Source organism: Onychomys torridus, chromosome 3, assembly GCF_903995425.1.
Source record: "Onychomys torridus chromosome 3, mOncTor1.1, whole genome shotgun sequence".
NCBI lineage: Eukaryota > Metazoa > Chordata > Mammalia > Rodentia > Cricetidae > Onychomys > Onychomys torridus.
In genome coordinates this window covers 83,726,473-83,749,206 of record NC_050445.1, presented here as the reverse complement: position 1 = coordinate 83,749,206, position 22,734 = coordinate 83,726,473, and the positions used below count along the sequence as shown (strand labels likewise).

Below are 22,734 nucleotides of genomic sequence, written 5' to 3'. Positions count from 1 at the left end.
GTAGACCGAATGGCACTGTGGGTAGTATCATTGTACTGTCTACATGCATGCCATTTAGGAGTCATCTTTGGGGGGTCGATGTGCATGGAGTCAGCCTTCCTGGAGACAGACTATCAATGTTTCCACAGCAAAGCTGCTTTTCCACACTTGTGTTGCAGTTCTCTGAGACAAGATGCCCTCCTTAGCATCTCGGTTTCTTTACAGGTGGGGAAGGTGGAAGTGGTGCCTGGGCCCGTTTTCCAGGAATTTCAAATGGTTTACATGTAACACGTGTCTCTTCCAGTCCCCAAAGCAGAGAATGAGGTGCCCTCACCAGCTTCATCGCACCACAGTAGCAACCAGCCGGCCTCTCTGACGGAAGAGAAGCACACACCACAAGGCAGCCAGAACTCGCTGAACACTGTGAGCTCCGGCAGCGGCAGCACCAGTGGCATCGGCAGCGGTGGCGGCGGGGGCAGCGGCGTGGTCAGTGCCGTGCTGCAGCCCTATGACGTGGAGATTCGCCGTGGGGAGAACGAGGGCTTTGGATTCGTCATCGTGTCCTCCGTGAGCAGGCCTGAAGCGGGCACGACCTTTGGTGAGTCCTAGAAGGAATGGCTGGGCTTGCTGCTTCCAGCAGGGTTCAGTAGTTAGGGATGCTTGCTGCTCTTACAGAGGATCTGGACTTAGCTCCTAACAGAGAGGCCTTAATGATTTTTTTGTTTTGTTTTTTGCTTCAGATAATTAAAGTCTTAATTGGAGATGGAGTTTATTTGGTAGGTTTTATTGGATCCACAACCCCATTTAGCTTTCTAAATGTGTGGTCATGCACAACTTCAAGTACAGATAAGATTTATGTCAAATTTGAATAGCAGCCCCTTGGTAGTGTAATGGATTATACCTTTTTTTTTTTTTTTTTTTTTTGCCAGAGAAAGACTTCAGAAAGTTCCTGAGTAGAGGAGGTCATTAATAGCAATGGCCTCAGAAAGTCATAAGGGTTTTCAAAGCAGGACATGTTCATAGGAATGCCTAGGAAAAGGAGACGTGTAAGAAGTAGAAAGTGACCTGGGATCCTCCCCCACCACGTGTGTCCTTTCTCCACCCCTACCTGAATGCTTTTGAAGTTCTAAATGATTTTTTATTGTTGCTTTAGAAACTGGCTGAACTCTTGAGTTAAGAGTCATTTGATTTGGAGTCTTATCCAGGTCTTAGATTTCAGTCAAGTATGGGTAATGTTTTGTAACCTTCTCCAAGTATTACCTCTTTCCTGGGTGCATACATAAAGGTGACTAGGAACCCAGACTATTCTAAGAACCCAGTTGAGTCTAGGAGTCTCTCCTGTTGCAGTGGATGTCCACCCTCCTTCCTGATTCAGTCCTTCCTTGTCTCCCAAGCATGTTGGAAGGTGATGGGAGTCAGAAAGGGTTATTATGCAGGCTTCAAATTTTATCTCAAATGGCTTATCCACACAGGACCTCATGGCCAGTGGTCTAGGTCACTCATTGGCTTAAGTTAACAAGGGCCTATATCTCTTTAACATTCTGATTCGGTAGAACCCACGCTGTCTCTAGTTAGTCTTGATGAGCTGCTTCTTGCTAAAGGAGACAGGCAGCCTGTTCTGCACATGTGTGGCTGCAGTAACAACCGCCCATCACTAGCCATGCTTTTCTGAGTTGCGAAGATGAAGTCATCACAGCGTGTCACAATGCGTGACCTGACATCAAGGCACCAGTTTTTATTTTGTTTTATTTTGCTTTGCTTTTAAATTACTTTCAAAGACTTTTCTGCTGACTTTAGGAATAACAAGAAACAGGGGAAAGAAATCCCAAGTTATTGCTCCCCCTAACCTGCAGTGTCCCCCTCGACCCTCTCAGCTTTGTCACATTCTCATTTTCAGTCCCCAGAAAGAAAAAGCAGGTATGTCAGGCGACAGGCTCTGTGTTGGATGACAAGTATTGGATGCTTTCACTCACAGTTTGCTCTTCAATTATTTACCCTTGGTTCTCACAATCAACAGATTCAACTTTCCCTAACACCTTGCACGAGCTATGCAGAGCCTTTCTTCACGCCTGCTGTTTGAGACCTTTGTCCTGCAAGTTGTCCTTGGAGCTGAGCTACACTTACTCAGGACCTTGAATTAGATACTCTTACCTTCCACTGTGCCTCCTTCGTCGATTCATAGACAGCTCACTTGTTTTTTAAAATTCTTTGAATTGAATTTGGTGTTCTGCTTAGTGACCCAGACTCCTCCATTCAGAGTGTGTTTTTCCGATAGTTTTCCCTTCAGGTAGAAATTATAATGGAAGAGCCTGGACAGTTGACTTTATAGTCTCCCCTATTAATTTTGTCACCGTTTCCAAAAGGTGGCTCCACCATGAAGCTGTTTTGATAGTTCCGAGAAAGCAAATTCTAAAAGTCTGCATAAAAACATTGGAACTCACTATACAAATACCTGATTATCCCAGAGCACTCCACAAAGACAGCTCCTCCAATAGAGTGCCTCAAGCGTGCAATAAACACACACCTGCAGATCCCTTTCCCCTGTTTCATATCATGTATGTGTGTGTGTAAGCCGTTGAGTAGAGAGGAGATGATGAAAGAGAGGGGGCTGGGGAATGACTGGAGGCTAGCTTTGCTATCCTAAGTGTAAATAGGTGCTGGATCTTCACTATGTCCCTTTAAGGGAATTTGTGAAGCAGGAAGGGGATCTGAGCTAATGAGCCCGCCAGGGCCTCCCTGAGAGCTCCCTACTTGGGCTGATTGAGCAAAGGTCCCACATGGATCAGTATGTGTCGGTGCTGGTGTTCTCCGGGCTCACCTCCGATGATTATGCCTTTTTCCAAAGCTTTCATCGCTGCACACAGAGAGCCAAGGAGTCAGTCCACCTTGTGTTTTCACATTGAACTTTTAACGCTAGCAGACTCTTAAATCTCTCCCAAAGTCCAGTGATTATTTTTGTAAATGGAGAAAGAACAAAACATTGGCAGACGCTTTAATAACAATTGGCAAATGAAGGGACAGGAACACAGAGTGGGTAAAAGCATCCACCCCAGCGCTGGGGTTTATGTTTATAACCCCAAGTAAACCAACGGACACCAAGTCCTTTGGGGGTCTCAAGATTCAGGTTACCAAATATCCCAAATTATAACTGTTTTAAGGAGGGAGGCTGGGGTTTTGTGATCATTTTCAATGAGAAAAGGACTATGACCTTGAACTCTAGTCTCAGAGCTGTGGCTTTTTAAACACCTTGAGTATTGCCAATGTTTTGACCATCAGCACAGCGCTCTCCTCTAATAACATTTGCTTAATGCTTTAATTAATTAACACTTAACCTTCTCTTTCCCTTTTCAACCCTTTTCTCCTCCCTTCACTATATTCCCACATAATTAAAAAAAAAAAAAATTGAAACGCAATACCAAAGCAGGCAATGCATGTGTGGCTATGCCTCACAAAATAGGTCGGATTATTGAGGGGAGCCCTGCTGACCGCTGTGGCAAGCTGAAAGTAGGAGACCGGATCTTGGCAGTAAATGGATGTTCCATCACCAACAAATCCCATTCTGACATTGTCAACCTAATCAAAGAAGCGGGCAACACAGTGACCCTCCGGATCATCCCCGGGGATGGTAAAGTATACTGTTATCTCTCTCTCTCTCTCTCTCTCCCCCATTAGTGTTCATGTAATTGTTTGATTTTGATATAAAGGCAGCTTTAGCTATCCCTAACTAAACATGCCTATCCAATTGTTACTAAACAATTTCTCACTCTCTGACCTAATTAATCCTGTCAGTCTGTGATCCCATCTTGATGCAGATAGAACATTCCAGAAAACCTTCAGCTTTCTCCGGTTATTTTTTCCCTTTGCTCTTTTTGTTTTCAATGCTTTAGAAAAACTTTACTATGGGTAGTAATGTTGACCTGATAGTGTAGCTGGAAATCTGGGGTGTTTTATAATGTTATTTTTTTTTAAACACTCACTAAAATATGACATCACAAGAGCTATTTAATGACAATGCAGAGCCAATACTTATTTTATTTTTCAAAATAAGTGACCATATTAATACTTGTGATTTAATGAACAGTAGGCCACAGACTACTTGGTTTGTCTATAATTTTTCATGGATTAAGAAAGATTGGATGTCTATATTTTTGACAGATTGAGTACATTAAACTTGAAGTACCCTTGTTTACTTGACTGGTTAAACTAATACTTTGGGTTCTTTTACATCATTGGCAGTTCTGTTCCTGAGACATCTGGCCATGCCTGCAGTTTGTACAGTGTCCTCTAATGGGTGAAGGCTTGTGACAGTCCCAAATATCCCCCAGTGCACAAAGCATCCCCCACAGTGAGAAGTCACTTAGTATAAAATACTGGCATTCATTATTGCAAAAGTGAAGTTGATGTGCTGATACTGGTAAGGGTGGGTTGCTTGTCCACTTAAAGCCTGAATATTGATGTCATTCTAAGCCAGTTTTATGTTAGGAAGAAACTAATACTTATCCCAAAACATTTCATTGTCTCCCCATTATTTTCATACATGCTACAAAGTAAATTACATTCTAAAGCATGAGTGTTTCCCAAGATGAAGAACACTTATGCCATAATTTCAATGAATATTTTATATGCGGCTTGATAGAGAGTGATACTTAGGATTCAGAAGTTGAGTGGCAGAGGCAGTGCTTTTTCAGTAAAAGCTAACTTCAAACCAAACACGTATTTAAATTGTGTGCTCTCGGAACAGAGTACTTCCCTCTAAAAAATACCCTGTGCCTATTGTGGAGGAGAACATATATCTCCTAAGTGGTTGTATGCATCACCTTCTTTAAATGCATGGTTTGTAATTTGCCATCTGGTGCAGAGGCCACTCCACCAATTTACCTTTCTGGAAAGCTCCTGAAATTTACAAAAGTGATCACAAAATGGCAGAGCCCTCCCTGGATTCCAAATGTAACAGATATCAGAAACCAGACAAAGAAGTGAAAAATGGTTGAGAGCCAAAAGGTAGTATTTAAATAGGTTACATGTCATGAAGAGATGTTTCAAAAAAAAAAAAAGAACTGGGCATGGGAATTCACTTACTGACTGTGTCCTGGATAATCAAGATGTGAGAATGACAATGTCTCAAAAAAGAAGGCAGGCAGGCAGGGGACCTCCTGAAAGCCAGTGCTCAAGTCAGGAAAGGTAACTCATACTACACTGTGGAACCAAGAATCAACTTAATAATAATAATAGACAATAGACTTTCTGAAAACCTGAACACCAACAATACAGAGTATGGAGTGGGATGTCCACTAATAATTAGCAATTAAAAGGCCTTTTAAAAACTAATATTTAAATGTCAAATTCAGGAAGGCATTCTATACCCTATATCTATACTTTGATTAGAAGACTTTGTTTTTAAAGCAGAATGGGCTCTCTAAGAATGTGAATTTTATCCATGGTGTTTCAGGAAATCATTGCAATGATAATAAAAATCTCTACCAGTGACTTGAATGACTGTCAGGAGCCAGGTGAAGGCATGGGAAGAACATGTGGTGTCCATTCATTAGAGGGTCTGAAACTGGAGCTTGAGGCAAGGGAGTTCAGATTCCAGTGACTGTGGCAAGCATGGAAAGACAGAATGGCCATCACCATCTTGTAGGGAGAAACCCTGCTGGATCCGTTTCCTCTGTGTGTAGTTTGTAGGACAGGTTTTGGAAGTGAGGTGGGCAGCTCTTGGAGTTAAGGGAACTCTGGTCTCCTTCAGATGTTCCACTTGAATGGTCACTGTACCCAATAGCCTGAAGACCAGTTGATTGATGATGTCTACAAAGAGGCTGAAGTTCTGAACCATAGTGATTCCATGCTCTTTGGTAGTGTTCTCAGGAACCCTAGGCCTGCACTGCAAGACCATTGATCCTCACTTTGTATCTGGGCAATGCTTAAAAGCATGCCCTAGATGTATGTCTTTGGCTTGTTAGTTTGTTTATTTCTTTTGGTTTTGTCTGGAGACAAGGTCTCACTGGGTAGCCCAGGCTGTCTCCAGTTTGAGATCCTTCTGCCTCAGTCTCCTGAGTGTTGGGATTGCAGGCATGAGCCACCACCCTGCCTGGATTGTTCAACTCCTGCTGCCTGGTTCTTTGTTCCTGTCTCTAGATGCCTCATTCTTTCCCTAATCTCCCTTACTCTACTTCCCCTAGGCCAGTGATTCTCAACTTCCTAATGATGTGGCCCTTTAATACCATAAAGGGCCAACCATAAAACTTTTTCATTGCTACTTCATAATCATAATTTTGTTATTGTTATGAATCATAGTGTAGCACAATGTAAATATTTGTGTTTTCTGATGGTCTTAGGCGACCCCTGTAAAAGGGTCATTCAACCTCCAAGGGGATCGTGACCCACAAGTCGAGAACCACTGATCCAGGACATTATCTTTACTTTCACAGATATTGTACCAAACAAGACCCCTTACCTCTCTGCCCTTTATATGTCAGTGATCAAGAAGGATGTAGAGTAGAGCAAGAGCCTCTTCCATGGTTATGAGCAAGGGCTGGTAAATAGATAATGACAACCCAGAAAGGCCTAGAAGATAGCTTAACATACTGAATCTGAGCTTGAATTTTCAGAATCAAACCATACTTGTATTGCATAGAAATGCCTATGCAGTTTAATTGGGAATAAGACTTTAATCAGGTAGAGTAGAACATGACTGAGCTTGGCTAATACACAATCAAGTTCAAGATAATAAAAAATTGTGTGAGCTTAAAGATGTAACTAATATTTCATTCCACTGTTATTCAAAGTATTTGCTTATCGGTAAGTCAGAGCTTGGCAATACAGATTCTGTTGTTTCCCTGGGAGAAGAGGAGCAGTAAAAACTCCCAACAGTGTCACGCATGCATAGGATTTAGGTTTTCCCATACTGTTTCCAAATACTTATTGTGTTTGCAGTTAAAGTATTTATGAAAAAAAGATTGCATCCTTTGTTGATTTGCTTGGCTTTCCAATGTATATGTCATCAGGGAAGGTAAGAATATTAGCATGGGAATGAGGTTAGCATGGTAACCACTTGTTGGGGGGGAGTAGGTTGAAACCTGAGGAAGAAGCTCCTTTCAGAAGAGTAAGTGCCCTGACTTAGAATAGCCCTCCAAGGCACTGTGGATGTGCTTTTCATGCTATGTGATGGCTTTGAAAAATGTAGTAATATCCATCTTCATTCCTCTGGGAGATGTAAATGCTATGTAATAATATTATTAATTATTATTAGGATATTAATAATAAAGGGTATAGGCACTGTCTGGATTTTGTCACCAAAGTGACAGTCACATGCGATGTGACACTTCCTCCCTCGTTCCATTGCTGTTAGCATACAGGGAAACATGTGCTCTTCTTTCAGGCCCCTTGGGACTTGGTCTTTTATACAAGGCAAATTTTGCTTGAGGGCTAGAGCTACAATACATAGTTGATAATGGGCTGTATCTCTGTGTTTTTAAAACTTGGACAGTGTTTGGCAGATGTAATCTTGGTGTAATTCCAAATGAAGACTTAAATGTTTATGAAAATAAGTATAGTTGTATTGATATAGTAAAAGCATACTGGAAATCAAGCCTCTTTAAACTATTTTGGTGCTCTGAAAATGGCTTATAAAATCCAGTAGACAGGGATATATTGTTATATTTTAAGGAATCATTGATGGTGATTAGTAAAGGTACTAATAGTCATGTAGTAAAATTAAAGCATTGCCTATTTGAAAGGAATGTACCAATTGGGTATGATTTTCTTGATAATTATAACTCCCAGGCAAAATAAAGTAAGTTTTCAGAAATGAACTGTGAGGCGAACCTGGGCCTCACTTCCTAGCATCTCCAATTGCTTCCTGGGAGATCTTGAGTGTGTTATTTATCTTCCTATGCCTCAGATCCACATCTGTCAAGTGAGACATTCATTGTAGCTGCTTGTTTTATGGAGAGAGAAGAATCGAATGATAGGTGATTAGCATAGTGGGCCTATAAGGTACAGTGTTTGCTTTGCACACTGTAAACTGAATAGCAAGGCAAACCATGGGAAAATACATCAAACTCACAGTAGCATATTAAGTGTTAATGTGTTTTGAATGTGGAAAGTTGAGCTTCACCACCCAAACAATTTGCATTGTGAAACATTGCAAGTAAAGAATTGAAGGAAAATTATTGCTGGCATTCTATTTATATGTGTAGTGGGCAATTATCATATGCCACCAAATCACGAAAACCACAGAAATATAAGACTTGCTTAATAATGGGATTCAGTGTGCCCAGAAAATGCTGGTGACCAACAGCACACAAACATTCTAAAGGAATTCATTCAGCAATTATAATCACTTTAATTACAAGGAAACATTCTTCTGTGTCCCACTTATGATTTCGTTATGGCCCAAACACTGTCATAATTTCCTGGATAATCTTTATGCAGTGTATGATCATGACACTATGAAGTGTGATAAGAGACCAGTGTCTATAGTCCTAAATGTTCCGGAGAGTCATACTGACGGGCTGTACTATCCCTGCCTCTTGTACTGGCACAGTGAACTTGCTTTATGAAATACCAGTTAGACTTACACCTCGGTTCTCCAGGTTAGCTGCCCTGGTATGGAAGTGATGTGGTGAGCTGGTGTTCCTACAGTCTTTTAATAGCATTCATTAAAATTCACCAATATTCTCCTAATTATTAATAACGATGGTGGTAATAAGTAGTAACAATAAATGCCCCCACATATGCTTACCATTTGGGCTAGTGTTTGTGTGTCAAGCACTATCCTATTTTCAACTTATAATCATTGCACCAGTTTCCTTCAAGACTTCCGTTGTTCCTCTTGTAAAGTGAGGGAACTGAGGCAGCAAACGCTTATATTGTCTTGTCTAAGCCCTGTGCAGCAAGCTGCAGAGCCTAGGATGCAGAACAAGGTGTCGAGACTCTGCAGTCTGACCTTGCAACCACTGAGCAGTCTGCCTCTCAGCTGACTTAAGCACCACCTCCCGACTCAGGGCACAGGGTGCATTGTATCTGTACCAGATAGAGAAAGCCTAAGAGGTGCACCAAGGCAGGTTCCCCTTTGTTTCACATCTTACTCCCCAGCTGACCACACACTCTTTCCCTAATATCTACAGAAACATTTGATAAGAACAGATGCTGGGGAACACTGTCCTGAAACATGACTGGGATACAGAAGCAGTTCTCTGGAACCAGTTAGATTTTTGTGCCTTGGCTGTACGAGTAATAAGCTTTGGGGGCTAGACTAGAAACTGTAAAAAATCAGATTAAACTTTGTCATTTGGCAGAGAGCTTAAATAACTTTAAGAACCTCCCAGAGAAACTAATAAAATGGTTTTATTAGTAGCAAGGCCCAAAGGTAGAGTAGATACACACTGGATGCTCATGACGTATGTGTCAGGCAGTCTACCAAACACTTTCTAGCCCTTCATCCACATGAAGGGGTAGGTCTCCTTTTACCAAATAAGAAAAATCAGGCTCGTACCTAATGAGGACGAAAGCAGTGGTTTGAATCTGCGTCTGAGATCTTGAAACTCAGGCATGGCATATAATGAAAAATAAAGAACTAGGAAGTTAGATACTAGCTGACTACATGCTTAAGGAATGAAAACAGAAGACAGACCACCAGCAGTTGGGATAAGCGGGGTGTCTTTTGTTTCAAGAATTCAGTAGAGAAAGATATAATCCAGGTTTCTAGGCTTAGAATACCTAAAGCATTTCCCCATAGAAACCTATTGTCCTGGTAGGTAGAGACTTGTATTCAGCAAATGCTAAACTACAAATCCTAGGGTTTTGCATTTCCAAGGTGCTCCATGAACGAAATGGACATGCACAGACTCACACTAGAACTTGACAACCACAGTTAATATTTTCCTGATTAGAAATTCTACACTAAGTTTCACCGTCAATTTAAAAATGAATACTGAAAGTAGGACTTGCTCATGGTCAGCTGCCAGCCGGCTTGATCTAAATAGAGAAGAGGTTAGAAATTAGCAAATGATTAGTAAATAGAGAATGATTAGCCATTGCCAACAAGTGATTGTATTTTACATGCATGTCAGTGTGCAGAGCATGGTTACATTGGTGAGTATTTTCAGATTCTGAGCCTCTAAACTTCTAGAGATTAATGAAGTTGGTTTTGAATTTGATTAGTGGAGAAGAAAGTCAATTTACATATGAATATAATTGTATTCATTACATTAAGGTGGCTTCATAATTTATATGACTTATATTTATAAACACTGGTTATGCTAATGCAAGTCTTAAAATTAATCTTTCAAAGAGATACTAAATGAAATTTGTCAAGCGTCCCATCTTTTCAGTTGGGCTTCATTAAAAGCAATGGGGAAGAAAGTAAATCTATGTATTTAACAAGATGGTACAGCATTTCTGAGTTTTCGTATTCAGACGAGGAAATCAAGCAGACTCAACCAAATATAGACGATAAATTGCAAGAGAAGTTAGCAAAGCCGTTTATCATCATCCGGTAAAATTCGTGAACTCCAGTGTGGTGCAGTGCTCTGATGGCACATGCCACCACCTTTCAGTGGCAGGACAGGAGTGATCCAGCTGTGTAAGCCACGTTACATTTCCGGGGAAATGTCTGGTGAGGAGGAGAGTTGCAGGGCACACATGGTCTTTGGGAAGGTTCATTGACTACCTGATTGTTTAGCAATTTTAGTCAACTCTTTGAAATAGAGACAGAGAAGTCAGTCTTTTTCATCTCGGTCCAGGGTTTCTGCATGCCTCCCAGTTGGTTGATGTCTTCTCTAAGGCCTTCATGTCTTTATGCTCTGCCTTACAGAGTCCTCAAATGCCACACTGCTGACCAATGCTGAGAAGATCGCCACCATCACCACGACGCATGCCCCTTCTCAGCAGGGGACCCAGGAAACAAGGTCAGATGTGGCTTGGGCTCTCTGCTGTTGCCGGTCATTGTTGTCAGCAGCATTGTTGAAGGGATAAAGTAGCTCCTGCCTCTTGTACACACATCTTTGGTTTTTCTTTCTTGTTTTGTCTTGGATTGCTGTTATATTTGTGTCTGTCATTTTGGCAGGAATACCACCAAACCAAAGCAGGATTCTCAGTTTGAGTTCAAAGGACCACAGGCTGCACAGGTGAGGGCTACTTCCTCTTCTCTGTCCATCTTCCCCATTTCCCTCCAACTTCCTGAAGCTAGCTTTAGGAAGAAGTCTTCAAAGAACCCTTATTTGAAAATAAGCAGCCTTTTTTGGGAGGTGGTTTAACCAGATGTGTGCTCAAATTTGATTGTCTAGAAAATGACATTTTGTTTTTACTGCCTTTGAAAAATATTCCTAGGTGCTCTTTTCCGAGGGAGAAGGAAGAAGGGCTGTCACAAGGCTCAGTGATCAGAGAAGCAAGACACTAGCTGTCTTGCTTCTCATGGTTTTTAAAACCTGCTGCTGCCAAGCAAGTGTCTTTGTGTATGAGACATTTCTCTAGCTAGTGAATTTCAGATAAGACCCCCTAGAGTGCAAATCTTGTCCTCAGGTTGGAAATGCACAAGTAACAGCCAGTGATGCAAATTTGAGGAACAGGGATGATCCAGAGGTCAATGTTTTTGCTGGCCTTCTCCTAGCAGAATGGAAACTGGGCCCTCATCTCTAAAGGCAGACTTAGGGCCCTGCTAGCATTTACCACGTATGGGCCATCCAGCAACACAGCGGCCAGTGGCTGGTCTGATGAAATGGAAAATTTTCCTGCCCCAAATGTCAACTGCAGCCTTACTGAGTGTTGTAAATGTTTGTGTGTATCAAGACATGCTCATGAATGTTTACAGATGTAGGATTCCTAACTCCTCAGATGATTAATAAGCAAGAGTCACAAGGGTTGCAGATAGAGTCTGTGCCTTTCTGCAAAGTCACTAAGAGAAATGGGTGTGGATCTAAATTCCCCCAGAGTGACTGCATTTAATTTCTTCAAATAGGAGCAAGATTTTTACACTGTGGAACTGGAAAGAGGAGCCAAGGGATTTGGCTTTAGTCTTCGAGGGGGACGAGAGTATAATATGGACCTCTATGTTCTGCGCTTAGCAGAGGATGGTCCTGCAGAAAGATGTGGAAAGATGAGGGTAAGTAGAGAGGGGGCCAGAGTGGTTGTACATATGTCATCTGTGGTCGCTGCTTGACATTCCCACAGCCTTCAGGACACTGAATGTATGGATCCTGTCATAGTTCTTTCTAAAGCATACTTAAAGTGGGTATTTTCTGAACGACTTCCCCATTGTTCTTATGCTTAATCTCTTACAGTAGGTACATCCTATCACAAGAAACTGGACAGTACAGAATGCATAGAAGGGAGGAAATCCCAGTAGCCCTATAGATTCTGAGTAGAGAGCTCATTCTTTCTCTAGCCTCCCAGTCAACCCTAGACCTCAGCATGGGGTCAATAGTTACAATGCACTGGGAGTTGCTATAGGAGTGTCAAACTTTTTAAAATTATGAAACAACCTTATCATCTACAAAGGTCACATACCAGAACCTCAAAATCAAGTTTAAAAAAAAAAACAAAAACAAAAAAACAAATTATCAAAAATATATCTCATAAAGTTTTGAGTAAGAGTTTTGTGTTGGACCACATTTATAGCCATCCTCAGTCATGTGTGCCCTCATGTCACAGCTTGGGCATACCCAGCCTGAGAATTTGAAAAGATGCAGACTCAGGGCTCTGTTCTCTTCAGCTGTTTAATGCTTGTTACTATCTGTGTGGATTGCGTGATTGAAAAGAGGCAAATCCTGGCTTTAGATAAGTTACATAACTTGAAACACTTAGGGAGCCACTGTAGCAGCTAAGAGATCATCAGGAAAGGAAGAAAAGTGAGCTGCCTGAGCAGAAAGACAAATACACACACACACACACACACACACACACACACACACACACACACACACAGAGCCAAGGATGAGGAACTCAGTAATGTGTTTATACTTGTTTTTCCATTTTCAGACTAAAGTGTTTGGCTTTTTGTTTGTTGTTTCTTATTTTTGTATATTATTCTGCTTCTTGTATATGTGTATATGTGTCTATAGGCATACATGTGGAGCCAATAAGATGACTTTCAGGAGTCAGTTCTCTCCTTCCACAGTGTGGGTCCCAGGGATCAAATTCAGCTCTTTAGACTTTGCCTGTGGCCTTGGCCTACTGATCCATCTCACTGGCCCCGAACTGAGCCTTTTCTTAACTGAGGAAGCAGAGCATAGTTTCTAGAATTAGGCAGTGAAAATGATGGATATTTGGAAAAAACAGTTGCTAATAGTATGAAAGAGCATCACTGTACAGCTGTGCACAGCTCCTAAGACACATTCATCCCCTGGTTCCTTGAGCTTTGTAGCACGGGGTTGTTTTCATCCCTCTCTGCAGTTGAAGAACTGAGCTGCAGGAGGTTGAAGGGCCGTGGAATCGATTACTTGACAGACATGAGATGGGATCCAAGCTTGTGGCATGGATTCCAAAACCAGTACATTGCCTCTTCTTCCTTCTAGAATGTAAGCTGTGTGTGAGTCAGATTCGGGCCTGTTTTGTTCATTCTGATTTTTGCACAGTGCCTAGGAAGGCATGTGGGAGACTCTCATGGAAGATTTCTCTTCTGAGCTCATTCATGTGGCTGTTTCCAGGCTTGGGTGCCTGTCAGCCTGTGGCTGGAGTCTTGGAGTCTTCTCTCATGTTTGTTGGTTTTGTTTTTTGTTTTGTTGTTGTTTTGTGGTTTTGGTTTTGGTTTTTAAGGCAGAATTTCTCTGCGTAGCCCTGATTGATCTGCAACTCACTCTGTAGACCAGGCTAGCCTCGAATTCAGAGATCCGCCTGGCTCTCCCTCCCAAGTGCCGGGATTAAAAGCAGTCGCCACCACACTGGGCTTTTCTCTCATTTTCTTATCATGGAACTCCATAGGGTGACATATTAGTCAGATTTCAGAGCCAGATGCCTACAGAAATAAGCCCTAAATGAAGAAAAGCATATTGTGCCTCACAGTCTCAGAGGTCCCTGTTTTGAGGCCTATTTAGAAGGCAGACTGTTACAGTGAGGTGGAAGGATGTACGGCACAGCAAAACTCCTTACATCAGGGGAAATAGGAAAGAGTGAGAGGAAGAGGCCAGGGTACCTGCATCCCCTTCAAGGACATGCCCTCAGTCACCTAACTTCCTTTCATGCTACCATTGATCACTAGCATCGTAGACTATGGGTCAAAGTCTTCATTCAACACAGGGCCTTTGGGGAACACATTCACCACAGTGGGCATCCCACAGCATGCATCAGAGTGAGCAAATGAGAACAAGAAAGACAGAAGACAATTATTTTGTAACGCCTTGACCTGATATCCTGTCATGTTTACCATATTCTTGTGATTCGAAGCAACCCACTAGTTCTAACCTACATCCAGAGTAAATGCGATTGCACCCAAGTATCCCTACATGGAGCAGAGATCCTCATTTGGGGCCATGCTGTGTCCTCCTCAGTAACTTATAGTCTCTTACAGCTTTTTTGCTTCACTTAGCACTTAACATTATATAATGTACTACTTGTATAGTGTTCCTACAAATTGCCTTTCCTTATTAGAATCTAAGTGCCATGAGGGTTGAATATTTTCACGGCTACATCCTGAGCAATAGAAAAAATTCTGGAATATGCCTAATGTGTATGTGGGGAACCAGTGAGGAGAAGAATTAATTCTAAGTCAAAAAGACGTCCATAGCTTATGAAAACCCGGTGTGACCATTTCACTTTGTCTCTTGCTCTGACAGATTGGTGATGAAATTCTAGAGATCAATGGTGAGACCACCAAAAACATGAAACATTCTCGGGCCATAGAACTGATAAAGAATGGTGGCCGCAGAGTTCGTCTGTTTCTGAGGCGGGGAGACGGCTCAGTCCCAGAATATGGTGGGTCAAACTATGAAAACATCCCTTCCTTCCCTGGCATGACTCCATGAGTTTGTCTCCAGAACGGCAGCAGGAAAGTCCTTTTTGTTTCCCTATTCACCAGTGTCTTACCAGCCTCTCGCACCATGTGGTTATTTGCCTCGCTTGTTCTGAAATCTCTACACATTTCATCCTTTGCTTGCTTACACGGACTGGGGCATGGCCTAAGACAAGATCTTGATAGCCCCCTTTCTGATAATCAGAGAGAACATTCTGTCTAGTCCAACCAGGAGCGAAGGAATGTTTGTTGAACTGTGCCAAACTGTTTCTCAGATCCAATTGTTAGCACAAATGACTACACAGTCCTTGAAAGAAGCAGGTTGCCTGACTGGTGGTGAGGCACAATATCTAGTGGGGTTTGTTTCTTTGTTTGTTTTGCTCTGTTTTGTTTTTTGTTTTGTTTTGTTTTTGTTGTTACTTTCTTGCAGAGGTGTGAAATTTTGAGATTGGGGGGGCTTTGCTCACTTTGTTTAGACTCTGTATATGACAATTCTCTGTCCCTCTCAACTGGCCTTTTACCCCAGATCAGACCGCCTGAGCCCACACTATCCAACAAACAACAACAAACAAATGTTGATCTATTAGCCATATGTTTTTAAAAGATAAAGGATGAAATAGATTCCCAGCGCTCATCATGAGGGAAACATGCTACTATACCTTTCCTATGAGGAAAGCCAGGTGATACGAAGAGTTCCTCTATCGTATCTTTAACATAGTTTGAGTAGACGGCAATGCTCTTTACCTAGCTTAGTGTTCTGATGGCAAAATAATGTATATTGTGATAATTATGTCCTATTTATTTGAGATTCTTGTTTAAATTTTAAAATTTAAAAAAAAAAAGGAAGCTATGCCCTAGATGTAGGGCTTTTTTTCCCAACCAAAGGTCTACAAAGGTTTCTATAGAAACTGTGATTGAAAGATCCTCATATACATTGGTCCCCTTTATTCGGGATTTATCTGTTATCACCCTCTTTTCTGAACGTCTTTCTGCACAATTCCCAGATGCATTTTGGGCTCAATGAGATGCTCAATTTCAGACATAGTTCAAGGAGGAGAGTGGCTCCTTCGCAGGGCAGCCTTTCCAGGTGTTGGACATTGGTACCGGTGCACAATATGAGGGGTCTGAGGTAAGGGTGAGGGTGGGTATCCAATCGGAGGGAACCTTAATGACAATATCAGGTGCCATGGCTGCACACTGGGCTGAACTTCGGACCGTTCGGAGTACGAACACCACTGAACCTGTGTAACGTGTCTCCCTTTTCTGTCTTTCCTAATGCTTCTGTTGGATGTGATGTCTCATTTGAGAGCCCTCGTCAGTAACCTGTGTATCCTCTCCAAACCTATGTCTGTTGCACTGAGGATGAAAATCCAACACTAACCAATGTTCTTTGGGCTAAAAATAAAGATCATTGAACTACATGGTTTTCCACAAAGGGTTGAACATGCCAGGGTTGTGCTACTGTAATGTTCCCATGCGTCATTTGGACTAAATCTCTCTAATTCTATTGATTAGAGTTACAAATGGGTTATAATATGTTAAGTTCCAATATTTTTCTGACTTGACTGGAACCTGCTTCTCTGTGAGGCTATTTTTGTAATGAGTTTTTGTACTTAATTTAACTGCCGCGGTATTGGGGGGTAGGCGGGAGGGGACTTGGTTCTTTGGTTGTTTATTGTTAATGCTCTCCTATGCCAGCCTGTCATTGTTCCAGTTGTTTGAAAAAAAAAAAATCACAAAACAAAAAAACAAAAGGATGCATCATCATCTGGGTTTTGGAGTCATCTTACAGCTATCTAAAAAGGTCATTGTTCAATTGCGGTCGGTCCCTGCAGCCTTGGGTATTGCCTTAGACTGACCAGACGAATAAACTCTCTTTGCCCTATGTTAACAAATGAAGATTTTTTTTCTTTCTTTCTTGTTATAGGGAATCTAAATGTTCAACTTTTTCTCTTTCTCTCTCTCTCCTTCTCTCTGACTGTTCTTGGTGCTGGGCCCTCCCTCCTACAGCGATGATACCTCCTAATATCGCTGCATGTATGAGAAATGAAAAGCTCGGGGAGGCTTGCTTCTACCTTATGGGCCATAATCAAACTACGGTTTGTAGCTCAATCAATACTAGGTGTTTCTGTGCTGTGGCCTAATTTCCTCATTGCTTCTGCTTAGCTCTATTTTGATATGTTTGGCAATTCATTCTGAACACCCTGCGTTCTTTGAATTGTAAGTACATGGCTGATCCTGTTGAAGTTTGCACTCCCTTGTCTTAAGAATAGAGTAAGAATATAGGTTAGCTTTACAGCTACCCGAGTGCTTTTCTCCCCCAAGTGTGGAGTGACTTTGCCTCTGTCCCGGTAGCACACCCAGCCTCTAGAGAGAACCAGCCTCATCATGGAGCTCTTCCCTGGTGGGTACGGCTTTGCTGGACAGGAAGAGGAGATTTTCTGGTTGTTCAGGGGTCTCTCAGCAAACTCCAGCCTGTGAACCACATCCTGGTGTTATAAATAAAGTTTTCTGGGCATATTGCACACCCATTTTTAAATAAGTAGCTGCACCCCTCGCAGTAAAAAGAATGAAGACTGTGAGGACTCATGTTCTAAGCTATCTCTCTCCCTTTGTTGAGCTTGTCCTGGGTTTGGAGAGCTCCTTCATGAGACAGACCATTTGGTTATTATTGTCCTGACTGTCTCATGGAAGATGTTTTTAAAGCCCTGTATCCCACATTGCAGCTCAGCAGCTCCAGCACCTAAAACTTGATAGTTTTATCATTGCAACAAAACATCACGCTTTGCAAAGGCTCTCATAAATTCAAGATGCTGCCTTAAATGGTTGTGGTGTCAGTTCAGATAGTTTAATGGTAAGTGGGATTTGTCATGGGCTGTCCAGCATTTAGATCTATAGATGCCTGACTGAACTGAGAAGCAGTCTGATGGAGTCCACAGCTCTTGCTTATCATTATGATTGCTTCTTACATCATAAGGAAAGGTGTTTTAAACGTAGAGATTGTATAAGTCCCAATTTATTTCAAAGGTGCATCTAACATCCTATCCCCCACTCACTTTTTTTCTGGCAGAAAGCTTTTTTAAATACAGTTCTTTTTTTTTTTTTTTTTTAACTTTACTCAAAAGTAGACAAAATAGTAAAATGTAAAAGTAATTCAGTGGACCTTCAAGCTGGTGTCACATTTGACAGTTAACATCTGCCATGTGTATTGGCTAGGTAACCCCTTTGCCCAGTACCCTGAATCATTTTCTAAAAGTAGAAGTATGTTTTTTCTGTGACATGCAGATCCTCAGTGGCTTGTCCTCCTGCTTGTTAGATCACCATCCAGATAAGCCAGCAACTAATTTTAACCCCCAGCCCATCCAGGTCTGTGTTCTAGGTTAATTTTAAGCAGAACAAGTATCGTTCAAATAAAATGGTATTGGAAGGATACAGAAGAAAGACAGAGGCTGGGAAAGGGCTAATGGGTGGCCAAGGAAGAGTAGGTGTACATCACGGTGCAGTAGTTCCGGTACCTCTAGACAGACCCATCCAGTTCTGCCTTTTAAAAACTAAAACCATTTATTATGCCTCGGATGGTCTGTCTTCAGGGTGTGGGGAATAGTCAGCTAGATGTTGAAAGCCATAGTGCTAGTCTTTAATCCTAACTCGTTGCAGTCATTCCTAAATTAACCCAGATTCAGTTGGCTTTGAATCTGCTTTAACAGTTGTTTGTTTGTTGTGACTAATGAGTCAAGCGTGGGAGGGAACCGGGGCCAGGAGCCCAGGACCTTCATGTTGAACTGTTCTTATTTCTCTTCCTGGCAGACCCCAGCAGCGACCGGAACGGCCCCTCCACCGGTGCACAAGGTGTTCCGGAAGTGAGGCCCGGGCCGCCAGACCGCAGACCGCATCCAGCCTTGGAGTCCAGTTACCCACCCGACCTTCACAAATCATCACAACATGGGGAAAAGCGGGCACACGCGAAGGATCCGAAAGGCAACAGGGAGCACAGCAGACAACCCAACGAACACCACACCTGGAATGGAACTTCTAGAAAACCCGACAGTGGGGCATGCCGGCCCAAAGACCGGCCACCCGATGCATGGAGAGACGAACAGCCAGAGCGGACAGCCACCAATGGCCCCAAGAAGAGGTCTCCGGAGAAGCGCAGGGAAGGCACCCGCAGCGCTGACAACACTTTGGAAAGGAGGGAGAGGCATGAGAAGAGAAGGGAGATGTCCCCTGAGAGGAAGCGAGAGCGGTCACCCACCCGGAGAAGAGACAGCTCCCCCAGCCGCCGGCGGAGGTCCCTCGAAAGACTCCTGGATCAGAGACGGTCCCCAGAGCGCAGAAGAGGGGGCTCGCCTGAGAGGAGAGCCAAGTCCACCGACAGGAGGAGGGCCAGGTCCCCTGAGCGTAGGCGAGAGCGGTCTCTGGACAAAAGGAACCGGGATGACAAAGTTGGCCACCGAGAAAAGGAGGAGGCTGGTCTGAAGGCTGATGCCCGGAGAAGCCCCAGAAACCCCCCGGAGCAGAGAAGGCGGCCTTATAAAGAATGTAGCACCGACCTCAGCATCTGAGACTCAAAGTCACATTGCAACCTTTACTGTGTCAAAGGTTCTAAGAGGGAGGTCGCAAACATGAAATAGTTTAGTTTCTTACCTGAAGCAGCATCTGACACCTGACAGACCTATGAATAGTAATGGACATTTTATGCATTTGAAATCTTATAAGAAAAAAATATATATGAAGAGTCTTGTGCCTGATGTATAATATTAAAGAAAGTATTTTTAAATGCATACTTTTTTTTTAATCATTTGCCAAAATAATGGCCCAAAGGGATGTACATTTTGTTTCTTCACAAGCTATAGAATTGTTGAGAACTGGTCCCTCTTTGGGGCAAGCTCTTTCTCTTCTAGAAAAATGGGGCTGTTGGTCATGTCCTCAAAGTAAACGCAATTAAATCTAACTCAATATAAACTGTTAGAAGTGATGTAGTGCTGTATTGTAAACCCTTGTTTTTCAGAAAAGCAGAACACAAAAAGTAAACTTCTACTTGTACAAACTGAATCCCTTTTAGGATGGATTAGGGTGGCCAGGCTGTGTGACAGACTACTACTGCAAATGAAGGATATTTATGACTACAGTGCACAGCTCTAAGAAACTTTATGAGCTTGAGTTACAGTTGGTTCAAAGAATGGTTTGTGCTCTCCCTGGCCCAGGAAGGTGCAAAAACAAGAAGCTTGGCTGCCATTAACCAAATACAGCCTTAGCTCAGATGGTCAGGTTCATCAGCTCCACCACAGAATGCATCTCACTTACAGCAGTGCCCGCCACAGCTTGTCAGCCTGTAGAAGGAACAGACAAGCTGCTTCTGGGTTGTCTGGTCCAGTATGAAGCTGAGGAGATGGAATGTAGGACCTTATGCTTCTGGGATGAGGGAGATGTAAATGTCTCAAACATGAAAAGGTAATCTCATGGAGCAGAGGAGTGGACTTTGGTAGAAGAAACCTCTCTCGTGATATTTGAAAAGCATTGGGGCTGCTTATTCCCAGAATAGCTGACTATGCACTTTGAAACCTCAGTCCAAGTCTGAAGGATTGAAGGGCAAGGAAGAAACTGGGAAACCTTCCATCCCCGTGACCCTGTTCTCTATTTGGGGGGACAGCAAAATAAAATGTAATGGTTTTTCTTTCTAAAATAGACCCATTTTCTGAACCCTCAGGAGGTGTGGCTGGGTCAGCTGTAACCCTGAGAAGTGGTTTAAGTGGATTACTGCCTAGCTGAGCCAAAGTGTTTGCTTGTAACTGTTGGACTGCTACTGACAGTGCATTTGTATTTCTGTAGTACTGTTTCACATTTTCCATTCACACACAAAAACTTTGCAAGTCAATCACTGTTGTTCCCATGGTACTGTATTAGGGGAGGGGAGAAAAAAAGACAAAAAAAAAAAAAGACAAAAAGAAAAAGAAAACCAGCCAATCGTTGTATGTAGAGTTTAAAATTGTAATTAATAGAGCCTGTTGGAAAAAAATTAAACAACTGTTGCCTTTTTTTTGTATAAAAGAGAATTTATGACAAAAGTCTAGCTGTGAGGAATGTGATATGTGTCTATATTTCTGAATATGAACAGATTGATTCTTGGGAATATAGTTTAAACTAAATCAGGTATGTAAAGTTGTTTTAAAATGGGAGACTATATAAGTAATCAGTAAAGCTTTAGTTTGTTGGGGCTATCATTTCTCCATGGAGAGGCTGCTCATGAATAATCAACCATTCATTTGCATTCTCTGTTCTTCGCTCATTTATTTCTTGCTTAATGCTCTTTCTGTGTTGAAGAAAAGCAGTATGTGGGCCAATCTTTTTTATAAAACACTATGCACAGATAAATATTACATTGTTCATAGCATTATTTGACCTAAGGTTTATACATAACATTACACTGAGTCGTTATAGGTATGTGGACATGATCAAAGTTACTTTCCTGAATCAAACTCAGTGTACGTACATTCTGTAGCTGAAGGGAGCGGGGGTCTGGTTGCTACTTTTCTTAGCAGTTTTCCCTACAAGCATGCATTGACTGCAGTACTCATGCTGAGGAAGACAACTCGGGCAATGCTTACTTACTTCATCAGTGTCCAGAGAGCCAACTTGGGGGTGTCACACTTGAGGCTCTGCTGCTGGGATTTTTCTCACTATTTTCTAGCACAGTCCATGATGTAACTGACTCATTCTCTTGATCACGGTCTATGGGTTATAAACAAGTAAAAGCCAAGGTTGAATTTTGGATTGTATCCTGAAGTTAACATCAAAATGTCTGTCTCGTTGTAAGAAATAGTAGTGAGCATTTAAACTGAGCCTGCCTCAGTGTCTGAGGAAATCTGCTGTAGCAATTTAACCTTAATCCATACCAGATCTGGGTTGAAAGTACTGCACTTTCGAAGTACAAAAACTGTACACTAAGCAGAAAAGTAGAATTCTCTTCAATCTACTGTAACCTTTACTGGAAATTGATTCTTGTGAGCCTGTCTCCCCAACCTTCCACTTCACGTATGAGTGCTGATGAGGTATGATGGATGAGTATTTTGTATGATTAAATCAAATCATTTAGGACACCCCCCCCCCATACAACTGATACCTGAAAGAATGTTCAGTGGGTAGGAGGACTCAATAACCTTCTTGTATTTTTTAAGTTTCTTTTGTGAAAGATTTTTTTAATGCATTTTTACTGTAAAAATACATGGAAGTGGATGCATTCCATAACCACTGTTGCTTCTGTATTGGTATCTTCTTCATCTCCATGTGGTCTCAAATGTGTCAGGGTGAAGTCATCACTTTGAGAGCCATGATTGCAACTACTGAACTATCATTCTTCCCATGAAAAGGGAGCTGTGTCTTTGTCATGGAAAAGTGCCTTACTATTCAAGGTGTGGTACATGACCCAGCTGCCTCATGATTACGGGGTGGTGGGGGAGGGGGTGTGTGTGTGTGTTAATTAGTGTAAAATCTCAGACCCCGCTCCAGACCTCCAGAGTCAGAATGTGCACTTAGCAAGATCCTGTGCTAATTTGTATGCACATGAGAAGTGGAGCAGTGTACTATAGTGCAGACACCTAGTAATAGCAAATTCCTCAGACCCAAGAGATGAGTCACTTCCTAAGGGTATGCTATCTGGCCAGGAGGTCCCTTACTCTCTTGAAGCCGCCTTCCTCACCTCTAAAGGAGCATACATACCTCGTAGAGTTGGTCAGGGTAAGTGCAAAGTGCTCAGAACTCCCCGGCAAGCAGTCCTCAGTGACACTGCCGGCAGTTAGCATTTCCCTTAA

At 42.3% G+C, this 22,734-nt stretch overlaps 1 protein-coding gene across 20 annotated transcripts in view; it reads left to right on the top strand.

The window, feature by feature from the left end:
• The window catches only part of Magi1 (membrane associated guanylate kinase, WW and PDZ domain containing 1), a 629,136-nt gene extending 607,838 nt beyond the window's left edge, over nucleotides 1–21,298 (top strand). For 8 of the 20 annotated variants that reach the window (XM_036181537.1, XM_036181541.1, XM_036181538.1 and 5 more), the window contains 7 exons: nucleotides 284–577; nucleotides 3,401–3,604; nucleotides 10,796–10,889; nucleotides 11,048–11,108; nucleotides 11,939–12,082; nucleotides 14,751–14,889; nucleotides 18,734–20,872. In XM_036181537.1, the coding sequence (XP_036037430.1) occupies nucleotides 284–577; nucleotides 3,401–3,604; nucleotides 10,796–10,889; nucleotides 11,048–11,108; nucleotides 11,939–12,082; nucleotides 14,751–14,889; nucleotides 18,734–19,488 (1,691 nt within the window). In that variant the 3' untranslated portion in view covers nucleotides 19,489–20,872. Of the gene's footprint in view, nucleotides 1–283; nucleotides 578–3,400; nucleotides 3,605–10,795; nucleotides 10,890–11,047; nucleotides 11,109–11,938; nucleotides 12,083–14,750; nucleotides 16,348–16,936; nucleotides 17,026–18,733 lie in introns of those variants that run through there. The other 12 variants (XM_036181542.1, XM_036181536.1, XM_036181545.1 and 9 more) reach the window with 11 other exon arrangements.
• Nucleotides 21,299–22,734: the final 1,436 nt, after the last annotated feature.